At 37.5% G+C, this 21,011-nt stretch overlaps 1 protein-coding gene across 1 annotated transcript in view; it reads right to left on the bottom strand.

Moving 5' to 3' along the window:
- Window positions 1–21,011, bottom strand: part of ADGRG4 (adhesion G protein-coupled receptor G4) — a 139,871-nt gene that overhangs the window by 97,727 nt on the left and 21,133 nt on the right. The window contains exon 2 of the mRNA XM_053579107.1: window positions 20,040–20,651. Within this exon, the coding sequence (XP_053435082.1) occupies window positions 20,040–20,651 (612 nt within the window). The remainder of the gene's footprint in view (window positions 1–20,039; window positions 20,652–21,011) is intronic.

The raw sequence follows: 21,011 nt of genomic DNA, 5'->3' as shown, positions 1-21,011 counted from the left end.
CCCCTCAAAATGCTGGCATTATAGGTATGAGCCACCACTCCTGGCAGAAAAAATTTTAATAGAGCTTATAAAGCTTTATGGTTTGGTCCCTAACTACCTCTCCAGTCTCAATTTATGCTAAATCCCCTTTTTGTTTCCTGGGCTTCAGCTCACAGCCTCTTTTCAGTCCTCTAATACATGGAATTCTCTTTACTACTGAAAGACCATTGCAGGTGCTGTAACCTCTACTTAGAATGCTCTTCTCACTCTTCTTCATCTGATTAACTTCTACTCATCCTTCAGATCTTATCTCATGCATCACCTCTTCAGGGAATCCCACCTTTCCTGACCTCCATGACTAGCTCATCTCAATCTATTCTAGGTTCTTATGACATTTCACATCTTTTCTTTGTGGAATGTGTCACAGCTGTAGTTTTACATTTGTTTATATATGCATATTAATGTCTGTCTTCCTCACTAGACCATTATGGGCAGGGACCTTGTCTTTCATTGTTCACCATTTTATCTTCAGTGCCTGGCACGTAGTAGATGGTCAGTACCTATTTGTGGGCTAACAGAATAACAGAAATAACAATGGCTTGGAATGGCATGAGAGCAGTGTTGGAGGATCCCTAATCTCACAGCTATGGGAAAGGAAGAATTGACAGCATTTGATAACAAAGAGGCTTAATAAACAGAGAAGAGGCTCAGCGCCTGTAGCACAGTGGTTTTGGTGCCAGCCACATTACAACGATGGTGGTGGGTTCGCTCTATATAGGCCCAGCCTGGGCCTGCCAAACAACAATGACAACTACAACCAAAAAATAGCTGGACATTGTAGCAGGTGCCTGTAGTCCCTACTTAGGAGGCTGTGGCAAGAGAATCACTTAAGCCCAAGAGTTTGAGGTTGCTGTGAGCTGTGACACCATAGCACTCTACTGAGGGTGACACAGTGAGACTCTGTCTCAAAAAAATAAAAAAATAAACAGAGAAGATATAAAAATCTCAGAGAACTCAAATTTTGCTTTGGAGTAATTCAGAATAGTGGTGATATTCATAGAAATAGGAAACTTGGGAAGGCAGCCTCAGTAGAAGAAAAACACCCAGTCCAGACCTGGATAAGTGGAATGGGAGGTGATGGTGGAACATTCAAGTGAAAATGGTGCATAGTAAAATTCAAGGCTGAGTCATAATCTTTCTCTAATGCAAATCACCCAAAATGAAATCATGCATATTTACCTCAGCAAAATTAGCATTTTGAATTTATCCACCTGAGAAGCATATTACCTACAATGGTTGTAGGATTGATTGTGGTGGTAGATAATCTACTAATTTCTGTCACTTCCTTGAGCATTAAAATTAATTTATTTGCATATACAGAATTTCTGAGGTATGTATAGGATGTTTTTTTAGGATTTTGTGGTCATTATCAAGTAGAATGAGTGACACAGAAGTCTATAATAGACTGTATAGATGAATTGATAAAAGTAGACACACTTATAAAGGGAAAAGTCAAAGTCATAAAAAGTACCTTTTTCCACTTAATTTTATGACCTGGTTTTAATTATCACAGATTCACATTATATAAGACCTTATCAAAACACTGGTTTATTTCAGCAGCACAAATATGTATTTAAAGCTTTCTGCTTTCAAATTTTTCCACAACTATGAGTCAAAGGAGAATTGTCAGGATCTTGATTTCCATTTTTGCAGATGAGTTTACATCAGCCAATTGGCTTAGCAATGGTCTGGGAAAGTGTCACCTATAGCACATTTGAGAAGTGGGGAATTTCAGGGCCTGAATGCCTTGTCTCAATTATTGAGACAAGGGTTCACAATTCCTCTTCCTTTACCAATAATTGATGATTGAATTACATTCACTTTTTAGGAAAACAATAAAACACCAAACAGCACAAAAACCTAATCTTCTTTGATACAGCATTCAAAAAGTCACTAATAGAGTAATCCATATTGAGTGATGGGGAACTCTTTTAGAAGACAGAGGATGGGAGTTAGGCATGATATTTTTATCAGAGAGGGCTGAGCCACAGATGTCACAATTGTTATTAACACTTTCAGTAAGCATCTCAAAAAGGAACATAAGCCTGAGTTTGTATATTTTAGCAAATCTCCCATTAAATCACTCCTATGTAAGATTTCTTCCAGAGGAACTGCAGTATCAAAATTTTTTCTCTAAAGTCTTTATTAATAAAGACTCACTTCTTAATTCATTAAAATCCCAAAATTTTAGAACCAGGTCTTGAAGACTGTATTTAATCCTTTCATTTAGAGATGAGGCCCAGCAAGGTACAATGTCAAGAATATAAGATTTTCACAGATAAAACATTTAGAGAAGAAATAACACAGAATGTAGCAGGGCCTCAATTACCTAGCACCTGTACATCCATGTTCTTTATTTACATGGAACCACTCCAATCCTAGGAGAAAGAAATAAACAGACTCTACTTGAAGGAACCAAGGAGAAACAAACTTAGATACTCAAAACCACATTCTGCAATTGCTGGATAGTGCAAAAGACAGCAATCACCCAAAACAATGAAACATAAATTGTACGTACAGCATCACAATGCTATAAACTAGAACATTTAGATGTTCTTGCTACCTCAGGAATCAAAACCTAATGGTGATCCCAATTATGGCCATTCCCTGATACAATATCTACCTTGAAAAATCATTCATATCCCAAATAAAGGCATTCTAATCAAACAATGATAGGTTTTGTTTTTTGTTTGTTTGTTTGTGACAGAGTCCAACTACGTTGCCCTTGGCAGAGTGCTATGGCATCACAGCTCACAGCAACTGCAAACTCTTGGGCTCAAGCGAGTCTCCTGTCTCAGCCTCCCAAGTAGCTAGGACTACAAACGCCCACCACAACACCCTATTTTTTGGTTGTAGTTGTCGTTGTTTGGCAGGCTTAGGCTGGATTTGAACCCACCAACTACAGTGTATGTGGCTGGCGCCCTAGCTGCTGAGCTACAGGCACCGAGCCAAACAACGATAGGTTTTAGAACCAAGATCTACTGGAATTAAACATTCTTAAAAATCCTAAGTCTAGCAATGAATTACAATGGGTTATCAAACCAATATTTTAGGCCATTATTGTATAATATAGGCTGATAGTGAATATAAAATCCTTTGATAATTTGTTTATTGCTGTCCTTATTGTCTTAATCTGTATGTACTTTTGTTTTTCTTAAATTCAGTAATTCAGACTTTCATCATTTCTAAGTAGTAGTGAAGCTGTACTACTTCAGCTTCATCAATCTTTCTCTTTTCTCTATATGTGGTGGGGATTTTTATTTTTTATTTTTTTGGTCCCTAAATGGTACACTTATCTTCACTGATTTAATGCCTGACCTTCTCAGAAAAGAAAATGTCATAAGTGAATGGGGTAGTTACAATGCCAGCCATATTATCTCTGTCATTTTGCTATGCCCTATTTGTCTACATGCACATATACATAAGAGCTTTTAGTCCTTAAGAACTGACATTAAAAGCAAATGTAGACTCCCCAACTGAACAACTTTGCACAGACCCGCTTTTCTCTACCCCTCCCCCCAAGGTACAGCTATAAATTCTGGAAATGGTAGAAGAGACAACCAAAGGAGAACTATGGATGGTGCTAAGAAGAAAGCAAACTGGTTTGGTACTCCAGGGGTACAGGAACAACATAGTGGTGGGCAGCTTGCCTCCCCCAACCCAACATAAAAAGACAAGTCAGGTCCTGTGTTTTACAATCCCCAACCTAGCAACAGAAGACAGTCCAAGTATGTTCATTTCCCTTCTGTATCAAATGGGAGTCCCTTGACATCAGGCATCCCTAATTTTACCATTAGTGGGAACTGATTGAGAGCTCTGCCAAACCATAAGCAGCAGCCAAGGGGAGCACTCTTTTCCCTGCCAGGCCTGAGGCTCCTCTCCCTACCAAAGGACACTGGCTGAACAGAACCTGACTGGAGAAGATTATTTGTTACCACTAGCCTAAGAGTCTCCACATCACTCAGACACTAAGGGAAGCAGGCATAAGGGGAAAATGGGAGCCAAAAACAGCAAGTGGCCTGGTCCAAGAAGCCTCTTAGTTGCCGTAGTCCTGAGCTGCTTCTTCCCTACCCAGAGGCATGGAGGTAGGCAGGGGGAATAAAAAAGGAACATCTAGCCGCAGGTGGCCCTATCCAGGAAGCCTGGGGCAAGATTTTCCTTTCCTTTCCTTCCCAGAGACACAGGGGAAGCCAAGCCAAGGTGCATTGGTAGAGGGATGTCCCCACATTCCTCCCAGACTGAGAGCTGTTTGGATGCCTGGCCTGGAGAGACTGTCTGACACAACCCAGGCAGCACCAGCAGGGATACATGGAAGCCTCAGGAACAGGAGATAAGCCAAGCAAGACAAAATAACATCACAAAGACTCTAAAAATTAAGTTGTACTTGGAAGCACAGCTCACAAAAGTGGGCCAAGACCTGTGTGTTAAACCTTAACAGGATGACTGCTCTCTAAAAGGAAAGATTTAAATAAGACTCCTAATCTCTTAACATAATAGACAAAATGTCCAATCTATAATTTTTTTAATTGCCAATCATATCAAGAACCAAGAAAATCACAACTCGAATAAGAAAAGACAATCAGTTTTTGCTAATACCAAGATGAATGAGATGCTGGGATTATCTGACAAGGATTTCAATTGCTTCTTGGCCTTTTGGCCAAGATCAAGTGACAAGGATTTCAAAAAAATCATCATAAAGATTTTCAAGGCGGGCGGCGCCTCTGGCTCAGTGAGTAGGGCGCCAGCCCCATATGCCGAGGGTGGCGGGTTCAAACCCAGCCCCGGCCAAACTGCAACCAAAAAATAGCCGGGCGTTGTGGCGGGCGCCTGTAGTCCCAGCTGCTCGGGAGGCTGAGGCAAGAGAATCGCGTAAGCCCAAGAGTTAGAGGTTGCTGTGAGCCGTGTGACGCCACGGCACTCTACCCGAGGGCGGTACAGTGAGACTCTGTCTCTACAAAAAAAAAAAAAAATTTTTCAAGGCAACTATAAATTCTCTTTAAATAGATAAAAATCTTAGAAAAGAAATAAAAAATATGAAAAAGAACCAAATGGAAGTTATAGAACTGAAAAATATAATAACAAATTTTAAAGACCTGGTATATGGGCTCAATAGGAGAGTGGAGATGACCAAAGATAGAATCACTAAACTTGAAGAAAGAACTAAAGAATTCACCCAATCTAAACAATAGAGATAAAATAGACTGAAAAGAAAAATGAGCAGAGCCTCAAGGACCTGTGGAACAATAACAAAATATCCAACATTTCTATCACCATAGTCTTAGAAGAGGAGAAAGACAGTGGTGCTGAAAATGTTTTAAAAGAAATAAAAGCTAAAACTTCCCAAATTTGACAAAAAACAAAAACCTACAAATTTGAAAAACTAGCAGTATAATCCTAAAGAAATCCATGGCAATACACATTACACTTTCAAAAGCTAAATGACACAGTCTTAATACTAGCCAAAGAGAAACAAAACATTAACTTATAGGGGAACAACAATTCAAATGACAGCAAATTTCTCATCTGGAACAAAAGGGGACAGAAGAAAGCATCATAACATTTTTCAAATTCTGATAGAAAAGAATTGTTAACTGTGAATTTTATACCCACCAAAGTGATCCTATAGGAATGAAGTAGAAATAAGAACATTCTCAGATTCAGGAAAACTAAAAGGATTTGCCACTAGTGGATTTACCCTTGAAGGAGTAAGACCTAACCTTCCTAACTAAAGGAAGTACTTCAAACAGAAAGAAAATGATTTACAGAAAAAAAAAAAAAAAGAAAGGAATCTTGGAGCATAAGGAAGAAAGAGGGAACAATGAAAAGAGTAGAAACATAGGTACATACAATAGAGATTTATAAATCATATTTAATGACTGAGACAAAAATTGTAACACCATCTGACAATCAAGAAAATGAAATTAAAAAGTAACAAAGCTGGGGCAGCACCTGTGGTTCAGTGAGTAGAGCGCCGGGCCCCATATACTGAGGGTGGTAGGTTCGAACCCAGCCCCGGCCAAACTGCAACAACAACAAAAAAGTAACAAAGCCAAGCCACCAAAATGGAAGTGAAGTTTCCATACTTCACTCAAAGTGGTAAAATTTTGATACCAGTAGACTATGTGATAAGTCAAATTTGTTAAAATTGTACTACCAAGAGTAATCACTATGAAAACTATACAAAGAGATAACTCAAAATGCTATAAATAAATCAAGATGGAATATTAAAATATGTTCAAGTAACCCATGGGTTACTGTTTACAAGAAATGCACTTCAAAAATAATGATATACATAGATTAAAAGTAAAAGAATGGAAAAATTATACAATGTAAACAGTAAGTTTAAGAAAAACAGAAAATGGCTATATTAATACTTAGAAAAATGGAGTAGAAAACCATGAAAATTACTTGAACCAAGGAAGGACATTACATAATGATAAAAGGATTGATCCGCCAGGAAGATACAGTTATCCTAAATGCATAACACCAAACAATAGAGCCTTAAAATATATAAAGCAAAACTGATAGATCTGAATGGAAAAATAGGTAAATTCATAACTATAGCTGAGAATTTCATCACTCCCTTCACAATAATTGATAAATTTACTAGACAGAAAATCAGCAGGTATGTAGAAGTTCTGAACAACATAAGAGGATTTAGTTGACATTAATAGAGAACTCTACTCCAAAATGGCAGAGTACATATTTTTTGAAGCCACCATGGAGCATTCACTAACACAGACTATACACTGGTCCATACAACAGACTTTAACAATGTAAAATAATTGAATTTATACTACTATTTTCTCTGCCAATTACAGAATCAAACTGGAAATCAATTACAGCAAGACCACGGAAAATTGCTAAACAACACACTTCTACATAATTGATTAATCAAAATTACCTCCTCCACCCATGAAGCATATTGCAAACGTACAGGTCAAATCTATCAAGCATTGAACACAAATGTCTTAACACTGTGATTAAGTAAATGAGGTAAAGGCTATGTTAATTAGTAGAATGTAAGCACTCTAATTTGTACAAATAATCAACACATTGAATCCCACAAAGGCATAAATGTATTCATGATCTATTTATATATGACTTAATAAATAAATAACATTTGCCACTAAAAAAAAAATTAACTTCTCGGGGAAAATTTTTTTAAAAACAGTGAATTAAATGAAACTAAAGGAAAGATGTTTGGAGAACACTTAGGGATCTAAAAATAGACCTGCCATTCGATCCTACAATACCTCTACTAGGTATATATACAGAAGAACCAAAAATCACATTATAACAAAGATATTTGTACCAGAATGTTCATTGCAGCCCAATTCATAATTGCTAAGTCATGGAAGAAGCCCAAATGCCCATCGACCCATGAATGGATTAATAAACTGTGGTATATGTACACTATGGAATATTATGCAGCCTTAAAGAAAGATGGAGACTTTATATCTTTCCTGTTTACATGGATGGAGCTGGAACATATTCTTCTTAGCAAAGTATCTCCAGAATGGAAGAAAAAGTATCTAATGTACTCATCCCTACTATGAAACCAAGTTATAGTTTTCGAAAACTATAACCCAATTATAGCCCAAGAATATGGGGAAAGGGGATGGGGGGAGGGGAGAGGGGAGGATGAGTGGAGGGAGGGTAATTGGTGGGACCACACCTATGGTACATCTTACAAGGGTACATGTGAAATTTACTAAATGTAGAATACAGGTGTCTTAACACAATAACTAAGAAAATGCCGTGAAGGCTATGTTAACCTGTTTGATGAAAATGTTTTGAACTGTATATAAAACCAGTACATTGTATCCCACAATTGCATAAATGTACACAGCTATGACTTAATTAAAAAAATAAATAAATTAAAGTAAAATACAACATATCAAAATTTGTGAGACATAACAAAAGCAGTGTAGAGAGGACAATTTATAGTACTAAACTAATCCATTAGAAAAAAGGAAAAGTCTCAAAACAATAATCTCAGCTCCCACCTCAAGAACCTTAGAAAAAAAAAGAGCAAGATAAATCCAAAGCAGACAAGGGACAAGAAATAAGACCACAAAAGAACTCAATGAAATTAAAACTAGGAAAACAATAGAGAAAAACAAAGATGATTCTTTTTTGAAAAAGTCAATAAAATTGATAAACCTCTAGGAAGACTGATTAAGACAAAAAGTGTAAAGGTACAAATTCGCCAACATCAGGAATGAAACAAGGACTATCACTACACATTCCACAGTAATTAAAAAGATAATAAGGGAATAGTATGAATAACTTTATGCTTACAAATTGGACAAGTTAGAATAAATAGACAACTCCTCAAAAATGATGAACTTCCATACATGCACAGAAGTGTTGATGGACGAGTTCCAATTTGGTATTGAATATGTGTGGCGTTTGTTTTTCCTTCACTTAGGAGAAGCAAAACTCAGTAGAATTCAAGTAGGTGGAGGGAAAGATAGGAGGGAATGGATAAATTCACACCTGACAGGTACAGCAAACACTTCTGAGTGAAGGGCATGCTTGTAACTTTGACTTAAAATATACAAAAACAAACTACATAACCAAACCGTGTATACTGCCATAATATTCTGAAATAAAATTTAAAAAGAAGGGTTTTTTCCTTCCAAAAAAAAACCCCATAAGTTACCAAAGCTCCAGAAGATAAAATAATCTGAATAGCCTTATAATCATTAAATAAATTTAACTACCCCATTTCCCTGAAAATAAGACAGTGCATTATTTTAAGGTGTGCTCCCAAAGATACGCTAGGTCTTATTTTCAGGGGACGTCTTATCTTTCCTGTAAGTAGGTCTTATTTTCAGAGGATGTCTTATTTTCGGGGAAATGGGGTAGTAATTCAATAGCTCTTAAAAAAAAAAAAAGAAAAGAAAAAAAGAAATCTCCAGACACAGATGATTTAACTAGAATTAACTACCATGGAAGAATTAACATCAATTTTATACAATTTCTTTGAGAAAAAAAGAAGGATGAATGCTTTCCACACATTTTATGAGGCCAATGTTATCCTGACACTGAAATTGGACACAAACTGTACCACAAAAAAAATTACTATGGACCAATATCTTTCCTGAACTTAAATGCAAAAATCTTCAGCAAATTATTGGCAAACTGAAAGCAGCAATGTATAAAAAGAATTATATACCATAACCAAAAGGGATTTATTCCAGGTATTTAAGGTTGGTTAAACATTCAAAAATATATCAACATAACCCATCATATCAACAAGCTAAACAATAAAAATCATACACTCACACCAATTGATGCCAAAAAGGCATTTGATGAAAACCCATACCTATGTATGATGAAATCTCTCAGCAGTTTAAGAATAGAGGGGATTTATAGCAACTTGATAAATGGCATCATCAAGAAACCTACTGCTAAATAAATAAATAAATAAAAGAAACCGGCTTGTCGCCTGTAGCTCAGAGGTTAGGGCACCGGCCACATGCACCAGCGCTAGTGGGTTCGAAGCAGGCCAGGGCCATCTAAACCACAATGACAACAATAACAAAAGAAAAAAAGAATATACACCTACGGTGCATCTTAGAATGGGTACAGGTGAAACTTACTAAATGCAGAATACAAATGTCTACATACAGTAACTAAGAAAATGCCATGAAGGCTATGTTGAACAGTTTGATGAGAATATTTCAGATTGTATATGAAACCCGCACATTGTACTCCTTGATTGCACCAATGTACACAGCTATGATTTAACAATAAAAATAAATAAATTTAAAAAAAAAAGAATAGCCGGTGGAGCAGCGCCTACTCAAAGGAGTAGTGCGCTGGCCCCGTATACCGGAGGTGGTGGGTTCAAACCCAGCCCCAGCCAAAAACTGAAAAAAAAGAAAAAACTGTTTATGCTGGAAATCACAAAATGTTAATGAAAGAAATCAAAGAATATCTACAAAATGGAGAGGCTTATCGTATTCATGGGTTGGAAGACTCAACATAGTAAAGATGGCAGTTTTCCCCAAATCGATATACAGGTATAATCACATTCCTAAAAAAAATTCCATCCAAGTTTTATGCAAACATGGACAGGTTTAGTCTACAATAGTTATGGAATTGCAAAAGCCCTAGAATAGCTAAACTAATTTTTTTTCTGGGACAGAATCTCACTATGTTGCCCTGGGTAGAGAACCTTGTTGTTATAGCTCAGTTGTCATAGCTCATAGCACCTCAAATTCCTGGACTCAAAGGATTCTGTTGCCTCAGCCTCCCAAGTAGCTGGGACGACAGGTGCCCACCACAACACCTGGCTACTTTTCCTTTTTTTTTTTTTTCTTGTAGAATTGGGGTCTCACTCTTGTTCAGGCTGGTCTCAAACTCCTGAGCTCAAGTAATCCATTCATCTTGGCCTCCCAGAATGCTAGGATTACAGATGTGAGCCACCATGCCAGCCTAAACTAATTTCTAAAAAGAAGACTAATTGGTGAAAGGCAATATTACTTACTCTACCCAACATTAAGGCTTGCTTTATAGGTACGATGTGGCATTGGCAGAGGGATAGACACATAGCTGAATGAAACAGAAAACTCAGAAATATACACAAACAAACATGTTCAACTTATTTTTAACAAAAGAACAAAATCAACAAATAACACTGGAGCAATTGGATATCCATAGGGATAAAAAAAAAAAAAGGCAAGCTCAACCTAAACCTCACACATCTTATGCAAAAATTAACCCCAAATGGACCACAAACATGAAAAAATCATAGGAGAAAATAGTTGGGACCTAGGGCTAGTAAAGAGTTCTTAGATTTGAACACCAAAAGCATGATCCATAAAAAGATGAGTTGGTTAGGCTCAGCACCCTTGCTCAGTGGTTAGGGCGCCAGCCACATACACGGAGGCTGGTGGGTTTGAACCTGGCCTGGGCCTGCTAAACAACAATGACAACTGCAACACAAAAGTAGCCTGGTGTTGTAGTGGGTGCTGGTAGCTACTTGGGAGGCTGAGGCAAGAGAATATCTTAAGCCCAAGAGTTTGAAGTTGCTGTGAGCTGTGATGCTACAGCACTCTACGGAGGGTGACATAGTGAGACTATGTCTCTACAAAAAAAAAAAAAAAGAAAGAAAGAAAAAAGATTAGTTGACAAATTTGGCTTTACCAAAATGAAAAGCTTTTGCACTGTGAAAGCTCATGTGAAAAGGATTTTAAGGCCGGGTGTGGTGGTTCATGCCTATAATCTTAGCATTCTGGGAGGCCGAGGTGAGTGGATTGCCTGAGCTCAGGAGTTCAAGACCAATCTGAGCAAGAGGGAGACCCCGTCTCTAAAAATAACCGGGTGTTGTGGTGGGTGCCTGTAGTCCCAGCTACTTGGGAGGCTGAGGGAAGAGGATCACTTGAGCCTAAGAGTTTGGGGTTGCTGTGAGCTATGATGGCACAGCACTTTACCAAGGGTTACAAAGTGAGACTCTGTCTCATAAAAAAGAAAAAAAGATAAGGACTTTAAAAAGCCAATCTACAGAGTAGGACAAAATATCGGTATTTCCAAAAGACACATCCAACAAAAGACCAGAATAAATAATAATAAAAAAAACTGTCAAAACTCAGCAGTAAAATAAGCCATCCAACTTTTTTCAAAGGGCAAAGGACATGAACAGACATTTCACTAGATAAAATATGCCTCTGGCAAATGAGCATACGAAAAGATGCTCAACATCATCAGGCATCAGAGAAATGCCAATGAAAACCCCAATATGATATTACTACACATTTATAGGGATGACAAAAATTAAAAATAGTGACAACACCAAATGCTGGCCAAGATGTAGAGACCATTCTGGACTGCTTATACACTGCTGTTGGGAATATAAAATGGTACAGCTACTTTGGAAAACAGTCTGGCAGCTTTCTTATAAAACTACATATGAAGCAACCATACATCCCAGCAATTGCACTACTGAGCATTTTTCCCCAGAGAAATGAAAATTTATGTTCACACAAAAACCAGTATACAAACATTCATAGCAAACTTTTTTGTAACAGCTAAATTGGAGTCAGTCCAGTTGTCCTTGAAGAGGTGAATTGTTTTGGGTTTTTCTTTTTTTTTTTATAAGTTTTTTTTTTTTTTTTATTGTTGGGGATTCATCGAGGGTACAATAAGCCAGGTTACACTGATTGCAATTGTTAGGTAAAGTCCCTCTTGCAATCATTGGGTTTTTCTTAATTGTCCTTAGTTCTAGCATTTTTTTTTTATTGTTGAGGATTCGTTGAGGGTACAAGAAACCAGGTTACAGTATTGCATTTTGTTAGTTAAAGTCCGTCTCACAATCGTGTCTTGCCCCCAAAAGGTGTGGCACACACCAGGACCCCACTCCCCTCCCTCCTTCCCTCTCTCTGCTCTTCCTTTGAAGAGGTGAATTGTTAAACAAACTGTGATACATCCCTACCATGGAATACTACTCAGCAATAAAAAGGAACAAACTATTGGTTGACACACAGACTCTCGAAAGAATTATGCTGAGTAAAATAAAAACCTAATGCTAAGAGTTTGCATTCTGTGGGATTCCATTTATACTATCTTTTTGAAACAGCAAAAGTTTTAAAATGGATGACAGATCAGTGATTGTAAAAGATAAGAGATAAAGTGGGGTAGGGGCAAAAGGCAACATGAGGGATTCTTATGGTATTAGAATTTTTCAACATCATCATGATGGTGGATACAGAAGCTTCCAGAGGTGGTTGGATTGTATAGAACTTAATACACACATGTAAATAAGTACAAGTAAAACTAGAGAAATCTGAATAAGACTGGTAGGTTGAATCAATGACAATATTCTGGTTGTTGTACTATAGCTTTGCAAGATGTTATCATTAGAGGAAACTGGGCAAAGTATACACAAATCTCCAACTGCATGTAAACCTACAATTATCTCTTAGAAAAATTTTCAGTTTAAAAAATCAAACCCATTCTAAGTGAACGTCCATTCACACTGGAGGGACCATAGAAAACATGAGGTCAGGCCTCCACCTACGGAGGCCTCACAAACATCTTTTACCACGTTCATTCTGTTCCTGTATGTGAACAAGTGATCACTTGCACAAGTAATCTGCATGAGCTATGCTGTACAATCTACACTAATTCACTGAGGTCCATGGGCTTAATTGCCATTTGCTCTTTCACTCTAGAAAAAAATGTATTATTGTAATCACTGGGAGCTGGAGAACAGAGGTATAGGGTAGCTGAATATTTATGAGGCATTTTGTTGTGGATGTACCTGCCAACAGAATATTAAGTAGAACATTTGCTAAGGTACCAAATTCTGGTTGTGATTTGGGTATATCACCTCATATTAAATCTGTGTGTTGTTTTAGCCCACATATCACATCTGGTTTTTCTTTCCATCACGACCTCTATAAATATAATTCAGCATTTTGATTAGGTTTTTGAGAGATAATAGTGGCCAGAAACTGCCACACACAGATCTGCCTGTGGGGCAGGAAAAATATCAAATAAGTATCTTTAAGATGATGAGGAAAAAAATAATTTTCAAAAGGTGTCTGCATTCAGTTTCCAGGAAAGGGCATGAAAAATGAATCCAGCAAAAGCAGGGGTGGGAAGGGGCTAGAGTTTCCATCTCTGAGTCTATAGGAGAATGTCATCCTGTGTAGGAGAATAAGAGGGCTTTGAGCAAACTACAACCAGCTCATGCTTACATTTCATGATGAAAAATGAGGGTAGCACAAAGAATTGATGTACAAGGGCAAGACCAAATTGCCTTTTAGCCATAGAGTCCATCACCATGGAACCTTTCCTATCAGAGCTGATAATTGGATAGAAGGATTAATACTGGGCCAAACAAAGACCTTTTGAAAGGACAAACTATATAATCTGTCTCTGCATATTTTAAGAGTAGTCAGCTCATAGAGTAATTCAAAGCAGCTGGAGCATCAGATCAACTAATAAACCTCTGGAAATCAATGACCCCACAGACACGAGAACCCACGTTTTGATATAGTGTAGATTTTCCAGGATGGACTGAATTCAAGTTTCTCATTCTTTTCAATAGAGGGAGACTGTCAAATATATAGCTAGGAGTAATTTAATCTGCATGTCTTTGGAAGACTCTTCATCTTCATACATTAACAGGTCAGAATGAATCCCTTGTTGGCTCATGTGCCTGAGTTGAAATTAGGAAATAAGGCTCATCATACCTAGGGAGGAACTTCAGCTTGTATCAGTCCTTTATTGGTTGCTTCAAGACATGTCTGTCACCACCCATTACTGTTAAAAATTCTGTACATGTTTGTCTTAGCTAAAAAGTGGAAACAGCTTAAAAGTCCTTCAAACAGAGTTTGTTGAATAAATTATACCATACCCTTATTCAATCATACTATTTGGTAGCCACCTCTCCCCGCCAAAAAATTAGATTGCTCTACACTCTCTGTCATAAAAATTTCTCCAAAACATATTAATAAATATTTAAAAGATGCAGAAGACCATGCATATAATAATGATCCCAACTATTCAAAAAAGAATATTTACATGTTAATCCAAGTTTTGCACTTTTCTCTGCAAGGATACATAAGAAATTGTTAACAATCACAACTTTTGTGGAAAGGCACTTGGGCTACTTGGGCTAAAAGGTTGAAGTAAAAGGGGCATTTTTTTTTTTTTTTGAGACAGTGTCTTACTATGTTGCCCTCCATAGAGTGCTGTGGCGTCCCAGCTCACAGCAACCTCAAACTCTTGGGCTTAAGTGATTCTCTTGCCTCAGCCTCCCATGCAGCTGGGACTACAGGCACCCACCACAATGTCCAGCTATTTTTCTTGGTTGCAGTTGTCATTGTTTTAGCTGGCCTGGGCCAGGTTCAAACCTGCCAGCCTGGGTGTGTTTGGCCGGTGTGGTAACCACTGTGCTACAGGCGCCAAGCCAAGGAGCATTTTTTTTTTTTTTTTGAGACATAGTCTTGCTCTGTTGCCCAGGCTGGAGTGAAGTGATCCGATCACAGCTAACTGCAACCTCAAACTCCTGGGCTCAAGCACTCCTCCTGCCTTAGTCTCCTGACAGCTGGGACTATAAGCACCCGCCATCACATCTGGCTAAGGAAAGAAGACTTTTAATTTTGATTTATGCTTTTATATATTTTAAATCTTTTACTGTATGTATCTATTAATTCTACTTTAAGAGATAAATTAATTTTTAAGGAAATGATTAAATTAATAAAATGACTAGTAAAAATTATAAGTCTGTTAAAATTTAAAAGTGAGAAATCCTACTCTTAGAAATGTGTCCTATTTAACCTAATTTAACCTAATAAACACATGTATATGTAAAAGATAAAAATTAAAATTAAAAATTAAAAAAATAATAAAAAAAGGAAATGTGTCCTATGAAAATGTAATCCCAAGTATACTAAGGTGTGTGAAGAAATTTATTGTAGCATCATTCCAAGCAAAAACTTGGAAGAAACTTAAATGTCCATCGATGGTGGGTTAGTTAAATAAATTATGTCACAGCTGCACAATGAAAAACATGCATCCATAAAAACAGTTCTAAATATACTCAGGTCCATAATAATAAGTTAAAATAACTGGGCAGCACCCATAGCTTGGTGAGTAGGGCGCCGTCCACATACACCAGGGCTGGTGGGTTCGAACCCAGCCTGGACCAGCTAAAACAACAATGACAACTGTAACAACAAAAAAATAGCTGAGCACTGGGGCAGGTGCCCGTAGTCCCAGCTATTTGGGAGGCTGAGGCAAGAGAATCGCTTACACCCAAGAGTTCGAGATTACTGTGAGCTGTGACACCACAGCACTCTACCCCAAGGCGACAGCTTGAGACTGGCTCAAAAAAAAAAAAGTTAAAATAATTGAAGTTGAACAACAATAGGTATGTACATATATCTAATTTTTGGTTTATTAAACTATACACACCAATGTACACACTTGCACACATATACACTTATTATAAACTTATAGAAAAATAATCTTTAAAAATAGACACCTCTGGGCAGCGCCTGTGGCTCAAAGGAGTAGGGCACCAGCCCCATACGCCGGAGGTGGCAGGTTCAAACCCAGCCCTGACCAAAAACTGCAAAAAAAAAAAAAAAAAAATAGACACCTCTAAGGGGAGGATAAGAGTATGTTTTACTTTTATACTTCATATAATTTTGTATTGTTTAAATCTATTTTACTCACAACAATATGCATTGCATCTGTTATTTTTGAAAATAAAGAAAAGATACTTAAAAAATACTCCCAAACTAAATTTCTAATAACTAGCACCTTTACTGTTATTATTATTGTTCACTGTGCTATTTAACTATTCCTGCAGCATCTCTGACTAAAGTGAATACTTGTTTAATAAACCCAGGTAGGGTTCGTGTTTTTCAGCCAATGTTCCCCCAAAGCCTTGTTCTCATGAATATATAAATATATATATAATTCATGTGTAAATAGATTTATTGAGATTTGTAGCCTAGCAATGTGCTCAATAAAATTTATTTTTTAAAGGTCATAATCCTTCTATGGACCATAAATACCAATTTATTAGTGAAAAGCTGAAGCTAGACACCTGTAATTGCTCATATTTATTCATATATTGCCCCCCTTTTCCAAGATGTCATATAGCCAAGACCAAAGTAAGAGAAATTCTATGGTATTACAACTCCTTCAGTGGAGAGGCAGGCAGTGACTGCAGCTGGTAGCCTGATTTCCCAAGGTGGATAATCAGTACCAGCAACTCCTTCGAAGGAAGCTTTCAAAGGAGACATTATAACATATAACATAACCTATTGGGGGCTACAGACTCCTTTGAGATATTCCCACATAGTGTGAAGGTAAAAGGAACATGGCCTTTGCAGCCAGACAAATCTTTGTTCAAACCCCAGCTCTATTACTTGTATGAGTAACGACCTTAGGCAATTTACTTAACCTCTCTGAGCTTCTGTTTCCTCTTCTGTAAAATGCCTGGCACAAGGTAAGAACCTAAGAAAACGCAGCAATTATCATATGTTAGAATGTGAGAGAAACTGTAGACTGTCCACAGGAGAAAATTTGCCTTGCCTTTTTTGGGTGTAGCATCCAATTTTAAGGGATTTGCCAACTCTTTCAAGGCCATTCTAGCCCTCAGATTAGGAACTGCTGGTTTAAGGTTTAGAAAGAACCCTTGAAGAAATCTTAATAGTAGAGAGAACATTTCCTACCATTTTTGCTTGATTGTCAAAGTTGACTTTTCTTTTATTTGTTTGGTATGTTAGATTCTTTGGGTATCATGCCCACCAGGACTCAATCAGACCAAGAAGACAGATTGTGCATTTAAAAAGCATACAAAAGAGCCAAATAAATGAGGGTTGTCCAGCATATTAACATACCAGTTGGCTTTAGCTATTTATCAGGGAAGTGGTAGGAAAGACCATGGCCAGTAGCTGGACAGATTAGGTTTTCAAAGACCATTACTATGCATATGGATGTAATAGGGCCATATTTCCGTTTTTTTAGATCAAGATAAAGTTACTCCATACTTCTTTGAGTGAGCTGTTTGGGCTTAACCTACTAGCTCATAGCTCAGTTTTGTAATCAGAGTCAGGAAGGACTTTTATTTTCAAGACCTCAGAAAAGAAAAGAAAATGCCTTCAGGTAGTAGCACAAAGGAAGAGCTTTCCTGGTCCTTTGCATTGGTCTGATCTCAGTGAAACAGATATAAATCCCCTGGACCATGCCTTTGCCTTAACACAAACAGTTCACACTGTTGGTGAAAACATATCCCCAGAGTGTCTGAAAGGCCTCTTAGGCCTGGATGGAGCCCTGGTCCCCTTCCTTTTTGCCTTTCCTCCCAAATATCCCTTAAGGACAGTAAATAATATTCTTCTAAGAATAAATGAACGTTTTGGGAAATAAGAAAAAAAAAACATCTTGATGTTATTATCACTGACTACCCACACTTCGGGATCGCTGCTGCTGCCACTGCTGGAGAGGATTGGATTTGAAGGGAAAGTGAGGTTGTGCAGAGAAAAACAATCTTCTACTTCCTTCTTAAAACCAGAGAGAAGGAGAAAAAGACACGTGCAGTTCCAAGAAGCCAGTTCTCTTACAAGAACTCCATTCCAAATAGTTCTCCAATATCATCATTGTCTCACAAGAAAAAAGGAATTGATTTATAAATACCATTCCTCCCTAGAAGGAACCAGGACTCCTCAGTAAAATGGCTGATTCTTGGGCTGAGCAGAAAAAGTACAAGATGAGCCTGGAACAACTTGTTGTACCAGAAAGTAAGGAAATGATCAAAGGATAACAAGAACGTGTCAAAAGGTCACAGAAGACAGATTAAGGGGCTCTCACTGACCAATTCTGGGCCAATTTGAGCAACAAAATAAATGATAGTAACAGCTTGTAACCCACTGAATAAAATGAACAAAATGAGCATCCATAAGTTAATGCTCATATAATAAACACATGAATGTATGAATGAATGAATGAATGAATATGAAAGAAGAGAAAGTTCTTCCTTGTAATAGAACTCCAAATAATAAATGCACAGAAAAATGGAGTTTTCAAAATGATTGTTTTGCAATTATTATAGTCATTAGTGAATCAGGCAAGAATCACCAATACATTTAAAACTACTGGGTGGAAGTTTGATAAGAAGAGGATAGTTACATAGCCTCCAAATAACTCTTCAGAAATTAATAATTACAAAGGAAAAAGAAGTAACTTTACAGTGGAGAAATCTGACCGACATCACCAGAATCAGGTGAGCAAAGTTATTATCATGAGTAATGAGACAAATTGGCACCATGTGTCTACTGACGCCATGGACTGAGAATACAGCATCACTTCCGTGATAGTCTTACCCAGACTGCATAGCCTGAATCTAATCATGAGGAAATATTAGACAAGCCCAAATTGAGGGATGCTCTACGAAATAACTAGACTGTATTATAAAAATGTCAAGATCATGCAAGACAAAGAAAGACTGAGAATGTATTCCTGATTAGAGTCTCCAGAGATACGACAACTAAATGCAATGTATGATGGTGAATTGGATCCTGGCCCAAGCAAAAATAAGTATAAAGAAAATTATTAGGATAGCTTTCTAAATTTGAATATAAACTGTGAATTTGATATCAGTATTACATCCATATTAAATTTTCTAATTTTGATTATTGTAGTACGGTTAAGTAAGAGATTCCTTGTTCTTAGGAAATACACACCAAGGTATTTCAAGGTAACAAGGAATCACGCCTGCAACTTAGTCTCAAGTGACTCAGAAACAGATAAGTTGAGTGCTTGTATGTGAGTGTGTGCACAGGGAGGGGAGAGAAGAGAAAGAAGGATAAAGCATATGGGAAAATGTTAACCATTGGTAATTCTCCAAGAGTGCATGAGTTCTTTCATCCTATTTTTTCAGTATTTCTCTAAATTTGAAATTATATGAAAACAAAAGGTAAAAGAGAATAGTATTTTTTCTACATTAAAAAGTAAATTAGTACATTGCGTACTTTTTCTTCCATTCTTGAGCCCTAATATGAAACTAATTTATAGCTTTCATACAAAAGCTATAACCCAATCTCAGCACAAGAATATGGGGAAAGGGGCAAGAGAGGGGAGGGGTGGGGGAGGATGGGTGGAGGGAGGGTAATTAGTGGGTCCACACCTACCGTGCATCTTAGAAGGGTACAGGTGAAACTTACTAAATGTAGAATATAAAAGTCTGAACACAATAACTAAGAAAATTCCATGAAGGCTATGTTAACCAGTTCGATGAAAGTATTTCAAACTGTATATAAAACCAGCACATTGTACCTCATGATTGCATTATTGTACACAACTATGATTTAATAAAACAATAAAAAATAATTTTAAAAAGTAGATGAAACTGTGGCAAGCTTGGGCCCCCGGGAGGAAGACAGAGCCTTGGTGTTGGAGTGGATTATCTGCAGCATGGAGCAGAGGAGTACTCCATCAACGCCACCCTTGGAAATTTACAAGCTACTTACAGCAGCGCAGTCTTCTGTCAACAGTTGGGATGATCTTGTTGACAAGCCAAACGTCTTCTTTCCAACTAACTACATTGCCATCTAAACACTTCATAAACTCCTCGCTTTCCAGGATGTGATCCCAGAGTTGAAAGTAGTACAAGCTACCGGGAAAGCTAGGTACGTTCTTATCCTGGCTGTCTCCATTCTTGAGAAGGTTTCCTAGGGCCAGCATCCCATTAGATGTCAGGTTCTGCGGTTGATCCATTACTACTAGTATCCTTTTTTTATTCAGGAAGATCTCTAATCTGCCCTTCACACCATCCCATATCGAGCATACTGTATGCCATTGAAATGGAGTCAGACGGTAATGGATATAAAAGGTCTTGCCCAAATTGTGTACTATTAGCTGCTGGTGGTCTCCTGCAAGTCCAAGGTGTATATTTTCTCTTTTCAGGAGAGTGTTATTAGTGATATAAGAGAAGGCCATCCAATAACTTGAGTTGTCATCCATGAATGTCAGATCAATACACGCTGTGAATCGGCTGAGTTCAGGAATGGTGGTGTTCACACTTACATATGTGTCAACCCTTTCGTAAAAATCCAGCCTTTTTCCTTTTAGCGAAAGCATATCTGCCCAAATTTGGGGAAGGGGAAAGAGAAAAGAAATGAAATTTTAGTTAAAAATGTTTTTATCACCATCTTTGGCAATACAGTCAAATCCTGATTATACAATATAATTCCGAGTCAATACTGGTGCAAATAAGCAAAAATAGTAATATACAAAAATCATCTCTATTTGACATTGACAAGTGCTTTTTGGCAGGAGAATTTCTTACTAATTATATTTTGTCTCAGCTAATAGGAAAAGTTAGATTAGTGTTCCTAAAGTACACACCAGCTGGACAGTTCGGATAGGCAGTTACAAGTGTGTAGCTAGTAGAGGGGACGAGGCCTAAAAAGGCGGCTTGGAATTCAAATTTGCTACACATA

Source organism: Nycticebus coucang, chromosome X (assembly GCF_027406575.1).
Source record: "Nycticebus coucang isolate mNycCou1 chromosome X, mNycCou1.pri, whole genome shotgun sequence".
NCBI classification, from domain to species: Eukaryota; Metazoa; Chordata; class Mammalia; order Primates; family Lorisidae; genus Nycticebus; species Nycticebus coucang.
Note: the sequence above shows the minus strand (reverse complement) of the source record. Positions and strands in the feature narration are given on the sequence as shown.